The sequence below is a fragment of the Urocampus carinirostris genome, chromosome 7, assembly GCF_059441175.1.
Source record: "Urocampus carinirostris isolate Australia breed hairy pipefish chromosome 7, RoL_Ucar_1.0, whole genome shotgun sequence".
NCBI lineage: Eukaryota > Metazoa > Chordata > Actinopteri > Syngnathiformes > Syngnathidae > Urocampus > Urocampus carinirostris.
The window spans coordinates 3,680,422-3,691,627 of NC_142355.1; the positions used below are offsets into that span (position 1 = coordinate 3,680,422).

The window sequence follows — 11,206 nt, forward strand, 5'->3', positions numbered from 1 at the left end:
AAAGTAAATATGAAAATACTAAGAAAAGAAGACGAGGCTTTTGTCTCCGAGATTGATAAAGGAATCAAGAATAAATTTAAGTGGTCATGGCTGGAGAAGACTGTCACAGACTGACATGTATTTTCTTTAAGCATGTTCATTTTGTGCATTCTATTTTCAAATTAATGATGAATGGTTATTAATGTATATATTTTCATATATATTGTTGATTAGTAGCTAAATACAAGGTCCATCTTCATCATCAAAACACAACAACAATGGTGATGGTTGTAACATTGTAATCCCCCAATTGTTTTAAACATCTTAAAACTGAAAAAAAATACATGGTTTCTGTTTTGTTGGATTTAATTCATTCTAGTGCAATTTTCACATAGCAAATAAGATAAATGCCGTTGGCTTCGGGTGGGTTTGCCCCCCTGAGGCCCCCACCGGGCTCCGCCCTGGACCTGGCCGGGGCCTGCGGCCCCTGGACCCTGGCTATTTCAGCTGAAAATGAAAATCTCCATTCTGATCCCTGTATATTTACAAATTTAGCGTTTACCAAATTGTTCGGATTAGTTATCTGACTCCATTAACCAAACACAAACTTCATTCTCCTAACAATGCATGCTCGTTTTCTTAATTTTAGGGAACCATATTGACAAGAGACAGGCTTTTCCACACGGGGGCAGATTTATTTTCTTAAATTATTTCTTAAGTGAATTCTATCGAATTTTGCCGAATTATTGTTTAATTAGTCTAATTAGTCTTGTCGAGCCTCCCATCTCCCGTTCTCTGATCCTGTCTGTCTGTCTTGTCTCTTCCGTGTTCGAGTCATACCTAAGACTTACAACATTGGTACTCATTGCTTCCCTGCTTGGCGTTCAGCATTAGGGGTTGGAATGGGGGGGTTTGGTTACCTAATGACTCCCAACACCTCAGTTGGGTTGAGCGAGGGGGCTGAGAATCCCCTCCTCTGAATCAATCTCCCAAAAAGAGTCAGAAATGACTAGCCACCTCCCACTAGGGGGATATGGCTGTGGTATATATACAACATGTTATATTGTACATGTGATTCGGTATATCATATATATTGTTAATTAACATTTTGTTGTGAGATACTGAGTTGCTCGACATGAATGAGGTTCATTATAAAAAAGGTTAAAAAATTAAGAAGCTTGGACATTCACTGTAGAAGGAAAAAATACATGCAAATATAGTAAAGTAGAATAATACATTTTCTTATTCAAATTATGAATTCATTTTCTGCATTAAATTATTGTTGGTAATATACTGATTAAAGGGATAACCACAAACCTGTCTGTTTTCATTTTCTCCTTTTCTCCTTCCTTTTTTTCTTAACTTCTTTATACAACAATAATGATTCGTAGTATAATGCATCAAAGCAAGTGAACCGTTTGAGAGCCGGCTCTCTTTCATGAGTTGAGCCGAAAAAGCCGGTTCTCTAAAAAGAGACGGACTTCCTTTCACTACATCAAACCGCTTGCTTCGTTTGCAACGGAAAAAAAACGAAACAAACGAAAAACAAATTTGCATTTTTCCGTACAGATATTCTCGTACGTCGTACACGTCTTAAAATGCATAATAATTTATTATGCATTTTTCATTAATAAACGTACTTTGTACGGCAAAACGTACAGGTTGACAGGTATGCAGGTATGAATTTCTCTAATGCTTTTTTTCTTATAAAAATAACTCTAAACCTTTAAAAACAGGTCAAAGTATGGCAAATCCAAAATTACAGCAAAAATACTCACCAAAAATCAAAATCTTGTATCACCTGCTGTGCCATACTGACATCAAATGATAAAACCCTTTCACTGTACCATTAATTTAGGCAACAAGATCATTTAACCTTAAAATGTAATTGCCGCCAGATTTTTTTGCTACGGACAGAGTTCCTCGAGTTATTTTTTTTATTATTTTCTATTTTTTAACTAAAAATTGGTCCAGGAAAAGGTCGGGAAATACTGATCTAGATACGACCCTCATCGAAATGCGCATGCGCAAAACTAGAGCAATAATCAACATGGCGACTAGCATGTCGTTCCAACTGTAACAAGAAAGTAAAACACGCGGTTCTAATGCGCTGGTTTGGGTTCGGCTTTAACGCCTTCGGACAGATACACGTCGAGGAACGGAATTTTGATACAAACCAAACCTCCGACGAAAATAAGGTGATATCGTCTCCTGTAGAGCTAAAATGTCAGGTCTGCGGAAGCTGCTCTTGGAAAACGGACGGACTCCGAGCGAGTTGGAGTCGAAGAGCAACATTTCACTCCAAAGGTGATTGATGGACGATTTTTTTGGTTTGAACAATTTTATTGACACTTTTTAACAGCAAATAAACTATGTGAGGTTTGAACAATTTTCCTCGACACTTTTAACAGCAATTAAGCATATTCACAATTTCGTTATATCTGAGGCGTGTTCAGGAGAGTAATCAGACATGTAGTCGCTTGTTAATCGCTTGCCGCGCACTGCTGAACGTTTTGTAATCGCTCACTGTGATTGCCTTACTGATCCAAAATGGCCGACGACAGTACAATGGATTTCGTTCTACAGCTTGCTTTGAGCGAGTTGGCTGATATGAGCGACAGTTCGCATATTGACACAGTTAAGGTTATCCTAAACGCAGTGGAAGGGTCATACCTGTCTTGCATTGTTCACAAACATTACCAGGCAATGTAAGACGATAAATTATATCGCCAACAGCACTCGTCAGGGTGAGATCCTCCATGTTCAGCACTGTCGACGCCATGTTGGAAATCAAAGTAAGCGGTCTTTCTCCCGTGATTACTCGGGCACGCGAGCGCTCAATAATCATTGGCCGTTCAGAAGCTAGCGATAGCTAGCGATAGCAATCGCTCACTCTCCTGAACACGCCTCTGACAATATGACGTTTTAACAATTTTTTTTCTCGACATTTTTAACAGCAATTAAAGACACAATTTCATTATATCATTTCCCAACAATACGAGTTTTTATCGACACTTTTAACAGCAATTAATTACATTCACAATTTAATTATGTCATATCCTAACAATATGAGGTTTGAACAATTTTTATCGACACTTTTAACAGCAGTTAACCAATGTGTGAAGGGCAATACTATTGTGCAAGGGCATAGTTCTGTTCTCTGAAATGGGATTCCATCCCATCCTCCCAAGCAGCATCCTCCAGTCCTCTGCCCGGGATGCTCAGATGGGTCCTCTCCCTTCTTGCTTCTACTTTCCACAACCACCCGAATAGTCAGGCCGTTGCTGCCGGTGTTGTGCCGAGAAATGCATCCCTGCAGAGATTTGCATCCCCTGGCTACTATAACCACTTTTACCTCTTTTTTGAGCAGGTAACATGTTAATTTTTCCTTTTTCTACTCAAATCGCTCGTATTAAAACTGTTATGCACTCTACCATAAAGCTTATTTCAGCATAATAAGCTTTATAGTAGAGTGAATAACAGTTGTCAAAAGTGATTTATATACGATGTGCATTACCGTTCGATTACATTCACAACAAATACAAAGACGGAATGGTTTGAGTTGTATTATATTCCCAACAAATGCAAGACGAAGTGGTTTTGGTTGTATCTTTGCCATTACATTCCCAAAAAGTGAGATAAAACGAGGTAAAAGTGGTTATCTTAGCTAGGGGATGCAAATCTCGGAAGGGATGCATTTCTCGGCATAACACCGGGACCACCACAGTGGAGCTCCGGTTCCATGCAATGGACCAATTGCAAAAATGTAATCGCCTATGCATCATACCTGTCAACCTGTACGTTTTTGCCATACAAAGTACCTCTATTATGCATTTTAAGACGTGTACGACGTACAAGAAAATCCGTACGGAAAAACGCAAATTTGTCAATGATGGGTACCATCCGGAATACACCGACTATCACGAAACGGCAAATCAATCAAGTCAAACGAGTTCGCCGCGGTAGCCTCTATCTCGGTATCGTTTTTTTTCGTCGCAAAAGAAGCGAGCGGTTTGATGTAGTAAAAGGAAGTCCGTCTCTCTTTAGAGAACTGGCTTTTTTGGCTCAACTCATTAAAGAGAGCCGGCTCTCAAACGGCTCACTTGCTTTAATGCATATTACGAATTATTATGTTGTATAAAGAAGTCATAAATGGTAAATAGTCTGCATTTATATAGCGCTTTTCAAGTCAATGAAGACTTCCCAAAGCGCTTAACAATGTGCTTCAGATTTACCCATTTACACACTCTCACACACACACACACACACACACACACACACACCAATAGTGTCAGTGCAGCCATGCAAGGCGCCAACAAAGTTAAGAAAAAAAGGAAGGAGAAAATGAAAAAGGACAGGTTTGTGGCTAGCAACAATAATTTAATGCAGAAAATGAGTTCATAATTTGAATAAGAAAATTCTATTTAATTCTATTTGAGTGTATTTTTTCCTTCTACAGTTAACGTCTAAACTGCTTAATTTTAAACTTTTTTTTATAATAAACCTCATTCATGTCGAGCAACTCAGTATCTCACAACAAAATGTTAATGAACAATATAAATGATATAACGAAACACAACCAATTCAGGGTGTCCCCTGCCCACTGCCCGGAGATGGCTGGGATGGGCTCCAGCCCCCCCGCGACCCTAATGAGGATAAGCGGTACGGCTGATGAGATGAGATGAGATGTACGATATAACATGTTAAACTACATAAATAAACACGTTTGAAAACAAAATGTGGTGTAAGATTATTTTGTATTTTGTAAGAGAAAATACAACCGTTTGTAAGGGCATGGAGCCCTGGAGGTTGACAGGTATGCATCATCAACTTTGCTGAGTAATGGATCAACCCCTAAATCAATTTTAAGTTGTATTAGTTATTATGAGTGATAGGTAGAGCGCACGTCTTGGGATCAAGAGGTCGCAGGTTCGATTCCCGGCTACTCCGTGTTATATGTCGAAGTGTCCTTGGGCAAGACACTGAATCTCTAATGCCCCCAATAAGCAGGTCGGCGCCTTGCATGGCTGCTATTGGTGTGTGAGTGTGTGAATGGGTAAATGTGAAGCACATTGTAAAGCACTTTGGGAGGTCTTCATTGACTTGAAAAGCTCTATATAAATGCAGACCATTTACCATTTATCATATTTGTTTTCCAAGGTGCCCCATGCTTGTGCTTGGCGGGTTTCAAGCCTCCGAGTGGCGTTTGTGGAATGGGATGCACGGACGCCAAAATCGGGGAATCTTTCTTAATCCTTGCCTTTCCAGGACGAGTTGAGTCATGGGATCTGGACAACGAGAAGGCAACCCCAGATTGGAGCATGGAAGTCAACACATCACTAGATGGCGCTGGTAGTACACATGCTAAAACGGTTTGCATACCTGTCAACCTCCACGGCTCCATGCCCTTAAACTGTCGTATTTTCCCTTACAAAATACAAAATAATCTTACACCATTTTTTTTTTCCAAACGTGTTTATTTATATAGTTCAACATGTTATATTATACATGTGTTTTGAACGGACCACAAAAGTTCCAATTGGGGCGGCAGTAGCTCAGGAGGTAGAGCGCTCGTCTTGGGATCAAGGGATCCCAGTTCAAATCCCGGCTCGTCCGTGTTACATGTCGAAGTGTCCTTGGGTAAGACACTGAACCCCTAATACCCCCAATAAGCAAGTTAGCGTCTTACATGGCTGCAATACAAGGCCGCTATTGGGAAATGTGGAGCACATTGTAAAGCGCTTTGGGAAGTCATTGACTTGAAAAGCGCTATATAAATGCAGATCATTTCATTTCATATTTCCAAACTGCTCCTTTAAGGTTCGCCAGAATATTTGTAAGTGTGGCTGTAGACCCCCACACTGCCTTGTCTGTTATAATCTGGCTTGGCCTCGTTGTTGGGTTCAATGTCACAAAGTGTTTTCTGAAATGTGACTTTTCTGGTCTCAAGGGACGATTCTGAATCTGCCATTAATCCCCGGTGGGTACGTTGCCCTAAAACCTCCCTTCTTCCGGCCATTATCTCCACACCTGAAGGCCACCAAGCTGGCTTTGGGAGAAGAGCATACCGTTCTCCTGAGTGCCTCTGGAGCTGTTTACACCTGGGGACTGGGCAGGTACATTTTCTCTTTCAAGATACAGATTTGACTGAACAAAATCTTTGGCTTTACTTCTTATAACTTGACAACAGCCATGGTCAGTTAGGACATGGGGTCCTCTCGTTTGAGGAGCAGCCGAGGGTCGTGGAGGCGCTTTGGGGCATGATAATGAGCAGTGTAGCCACAGGAGGCTGGCACACGGTTTGCATAAGTGGTAAGAATTTCTCTCGGGGGATGTCAGTGGATGGTCATCATGAAATAAGTCGAGCAATTTATTGACAGATGGAGGTGACCTGTATGTCTGGGGCTGGAACGAAAGTGGTCAGCTTGGACTTCCTTCGAGAGCTGCAAGGGCACAGCAGCTTCAAAATCTTCAGACAGGTTGGTCATCTACTGAGCAGGACTGTATGAATGTTTGTTCCGCTTTGGTTCACAAAGCTCCACAAAAAGGGTGGCAATTCAAAGCCTCTTCAAAATTATGTACAGACGCTGCCCTACAGGGTTGGTCAGGGTTACTTTAACTTGATTACTTTTAATTACTTTTGGATTACTCCAATACCAAATATGCTAATAAAAGACAAAATAAACTAAATATGAATAAAATGATGACTCACAACACGGGGTAGGCTTTCTCTCCTGGCTTTGATCTCCGGCAAAACAAACATAAAATGCGACAGAAACAAAATGAAAATAAATCCAAACAGCTTTCCAACATCATTTTTGCCGTTCCATGTGTTCCGTTACTCCCCAAGCCTGCACAAAATTTTGTCATTTTATTCATATTTAGTTTCTTTTGTCTTTTATTAGCATATTTGGTATTGGAGTCATCCAAAAGTAATTGAAAGTAATCCAGTTAAAGTAACCCTACCCAACCCTGGTCGCATTTTATGTTCGTTTTGCCGGAGATCAAACAGATCAAAGCCAGGAGAGAAAGCTTACCACGTGTTGTGAGTCATCATTTGATTCATATTAAGTTTTTTTTTGTCTTTTATTAGCATATTTGGTATTGGAGTAATCCAAAAGTCATTGAAAGTAATCCAGTTAAAGTAACCCTACCCAACCCTGTTTACAGTAGACTGGTGATGACGGTTGTCGCTCCCCAAAGAGACCGTAAGTGTTTCTGAATGATTTTTCATGAACGAGGAACAATCCATTACCCATACAAAACGCCACACTACGGCTCTTCGGGTTGTTTTTGCTTCTTTCATCCATATATGACCAATTATTATGTAAAATTATGCACAAAATGACTTAAAGGAAGGGGGAATAGAACAAAAAAGAAAAAAATACCATAATGAAAAAGTAGTGAAAAGCTGAGAAAAAAAAGAAACAGAAGGAAGAGAAAAAAAGAAGGAACATTTCAGAAAAAAGCCAGAAAAGAAAGAAACAAAGGAAAAAAAGTAAGTAGAGAACAAAGAAAAAAGTAATAGCTAGGAAAAAATAAACACAATGAGATTTTTTTTTAAATAGATAAAAACACAGAAAAGGAATAAAAAATGTGTTGCATTCAAATAATTTCCAATTATACCAAGTCGATCTTGTTGCCAACATTGTACTTCCACTAAAAAATGTGATTAAATACAGTTCGTGCAACCGACTCAATAAGCCCCCCAAAATCTTAGTATTATGCCACAAAAGATAGGAAAAAAAAAGAAAGGGAAATCTTGTGAAAGTATTATTGTAAAAACAAATGACGTTTGTAGGCCCTGCAACCTTTGCAATCGTTCATTAGTCAAATCATTCAAAAGTGAAAAAAAAATTTGCATTACCGGAAACTCAGCAAAATGTAACATGATGTCAAGTTGCCACACTTGGGATTGCTGTTGCTCACTGTTGTTTCAAGCGTTGCTCACCGACTTTGTGTGAACGCTCAGACCCGTGGAAAATTACAGGGAACATTGATTAGATAACATTTCAATGATTGTGTTACACATTTGTCTTCAGGTAAAGACACTGGAGAGGCAGAGAAGGACAAAGAAGTTTTCATATCCATCCAAGCATTTCCGGCCCTTTTGGACGTTACACCATCATGTGAAATTAAGGCAGTTGGTTGTGGCTCCAGACACACAGCTGCAGTTACAGGTAAGGAGTCTCCCACATGAAAATATTGCAGTCCCGCCACAGTTGTAATGCCTTCTCAAGATACAATCCATTATCATCCTCCTCATAGTGTAACCAGGAATATAATTTTAGTCCATTTGGGCAGAAAAGTCCATTTCTTGCTAGTATTCTTTTGTTTATTTTCTTTCGTCGAATCGTTCGCTTCAACACACGTGTTTTCCTTGCCTTCGCGATCTTCCGAAGAATTTCTCCGACGTTTTTCGTGACGTATTTATTGCCGTTGTAATCACTTTCTGCATTATGTTTCGACTTATTACTGACACTGAAGCAATTACCAATTTTTTGTTGATTTTCACTTCATACTAATTGTTTTTTCGGAGGCATACTTCTCTTTCACTCGACAACCGCCAAAACAATGACGTCATCTCGAAGCAACGAGATCTTGTTTGCCGAGATCGGCGTGCAGACAAAACGCATGTCCAAAACAACAATGGCGGATCTGCCTGACGAAAAGTTTAGAGTGCGGTAAATCTTTGTTAAAAAAAAAAGGTAATTGGATAATAATGACAATTTTGTGTCAAAAACGTTGCGTCCCGGGGACGCGCGTTGATTTGGCACTATGCGTCCCCAGCAAAAATGATGCGTCTAGTAGTAGTAGTTTCTAATTTCACTGTAACCCCTAGAAAATCTTAACTCACTCCACTGCTAGCCCAATTAACTCATTGCCAGTGTTGGGTGTGTTACTGAAAAACACTAAATAGTGACAGTTACAAATGACCTTATTTAAAAAGTAATTTCTTTAAAATAGCAAGATCATAAAAAGAAGAAAACATGTACACCTGCCTGTGGAAGCGAGGACCCCTTTATATTTCTTGCGTTGTGCAATCTCCATATCCATTTTGTCTCTGGGCTTCAAACCACTCGAAGATCTTCAATTGTTGGGTACTGTCCGAGACAATTTTTTTCTCCCGGCATGGTGTTTTGCAAAACTTATTTTACCAATAAATAGTCCAAAATTCAGCACACTTCTAATGTGAATTCTGTGCTCACATTCGCTCCATTGATTTGTTTGTCCCTCCAAAGGCCACGCCCCCTCTCCACGCTCTGCCTACCATTCCTACTGGTGACACAAAACCAAACTTGCGCATATAAACTGACAAAATCATTTCAGTATTTTTTAAATAGTTGTAAATTCGTAGCAGAGTAACGTACCATGTTGTTACGACAGTTAAGATTTCCATTTCTTTTTTTCCTGGTATCTTTTGTTGCATAATACTAACATTTTGGGGGCTTATTTAGTTAGTTGCACGATACACAACTGTATTTAATCGCATTTTTTAGTGGAAGTACAATGTTGCCAACAAGATTGACATGGTATAATTGGAAATTATTTGAATGCAACACAAACTTTTTCTTCTTTTTCCGTTTTTTTATTATTGTTTTTAATTCCTCTAAAAAAATCTCATTGTGTTTTTTTTTTCCTAGCTGTTACTTTGTTCTTTTTGTTCTCTACTTTTTTCCCTTTGTTTCCTTCTTTTTTTCTCTTCTTTTTTGTTTCTTTTTGTCTCAGCTTTTCACTACTTTTTCATTTTGGTATTTTTTTCTTTTTTGTTCTATTTTCCCCTCCTTCCTTTAAGTCATTTTGTGCATATTTTTACATAATATTTGGTCATGTTGGGATTAAAGAAGCAAAAACAACCTGAAGAGCCGTTTAGGACTCAAAAGAGCCGGTTCCTTTTAGTGAGCCGAGCCAAAGAAGCCGGTTCTCAAAAAACTACTAACTTTACTCAATTCTGTTCTAACACAGTGTAGGGGGGACCCGTGTATTTTTACCTTCATGCATTGTAATTTTGACTTAATTCGCTTCTTAATTAGCAATATCAAGCCCTGATTTTTGTCAGCTGGCTAGATTTTTTTGTGCGCGGAAAAGCTCTGGGTAGTGCGCAATTGCACACACACACACAGCTTAGAGGGAACATTGCCACTGTCCCTTTAAAGGGAAAATGAAGGATTGATGCCCTAAAGCTGTCAGTGGCACCTGAAGTTTGATGTCTATACCCGTAATAGGCAGCGAATAAGTTCAAGGTGCAAGTCAGATCGGGAAATGAGTTTTCAATGTGATGTTTTTCATTTTAGCTGCAGGAGACCTCTACACGTGGGGATGGGGTGAGTTTGGAGACTTAACTCTTGATGTTTACAACAATGACAAAATTCAACTATTCACTTGGCTTCCTTATTTCGTCTCTGCCCAGGTCAGTACGGACAGCTTGGATACGAGGCACCTAACTCAGACGAGCCGCACCGTGTGGAGTTTTTCCGGGAACAACGGATGTGTGTTGTGGACGTGACGTGCGGGGCGTGGAATACTTTTGCTGCTGTAGTAAAGGAGGAAGTAGCGTCTTAACTGCAATAGACTTTGTACATCCTACAGACTGATAACTTTAAAGAGAAGATCAATCACCTCCTTACAGTGCACGATAAAAATGTACCTTTGGTGTATGAGTAACACTGCACATCACCCACAGTGTTCATTTTACCTGTGAAAAGTGATGGGTCCCGCGGACTCGCATGCTCAAAAATCTATGGGTCCCAACAGAGAACTATGGGTCCCCAAAATTTAGTGTTATCCAGGTTGAAATTGTAAATCAGTGACAACTATATAAATATATAAATCTATATATTCATTCCGTTTTAATCATCACAGTTAATTGGTAATACAAAGCAGTTATCACTTCTGATTTTTCAGTTCACAACAATATTGTACATTATGCAAAATAATATTGCTGAAATATTATTATTATTCATGCAGTTTTAATCACTTCAGATTTTTCAGTTCATATATTCTTCGTGGTTTGCTGTCCCGCCACAGTTGTAATGCCTTCTCAAGGTCCTATTGCAGCAACGGAATTTCCACAGCTAATTTGTGGTTTTCATTGTCGCGGTGACGATTCAATGTGCTCTTCTGAAAGTTCGTATTGCGAAATGATTGATGCAATCCAGTTTCTTTGTCACGCTGGGTACACGCATCACAGAACATGTAGCCTCCATTATCATCCTCCTCATAGCGT

General features: G+C 39.5%; 1 protein-coding gene across 3 annotated transcripts; it reads left to right on the top strand.

Annotated features, from left to right (window-relative positions):
- Positions 1-2,012: 2,012 nt before the first annotated feature.
- On the top strand, positions 2,013-10,792 carry rccd1 (RCC1 domain containing 1). Of its 3 annotated transcripts, XM_088339551.1 has the most exons (9): positions 2,056-2,286; positions 5,140-5,194; positions 5,247-5,331; positions 5,930-6,095; positions 6,170-6,291; positions 6,360-6,458; positions 8,022-8,159; positions 10,275-10,304; positions 10,391-10,792. In XM_088339551.1, the coding sequence occupies exons 1-9, from the start codon at positions 2,204-2,206 to the stop codon at positions 10,540-10,542; spliced, it is 930 nt and encodes a 309-aa protein (XP_088195677.1). In that variant the 5' UTR covers positions 2,056-2,203; the 3' UTR covers positions 10,543-10,792. The 3 variants fall into 3 exon arrangements, with proteins under 3 accessions (XP_088195676.1, XP_088195678.1, XP_088195677.1); XM_088339550.1 differs by having other exon boundaries at positions 2,013-2,286; positions 5,140-5,331; XM_088339552.1 differs by lacking the exons at positions 5,140-5,194; positions 5,247-5,331 and having other exon boundaries at positions 2,013-2,286.
- Positions 10,793-11,206: the final 414 nt, after the last annotated feature.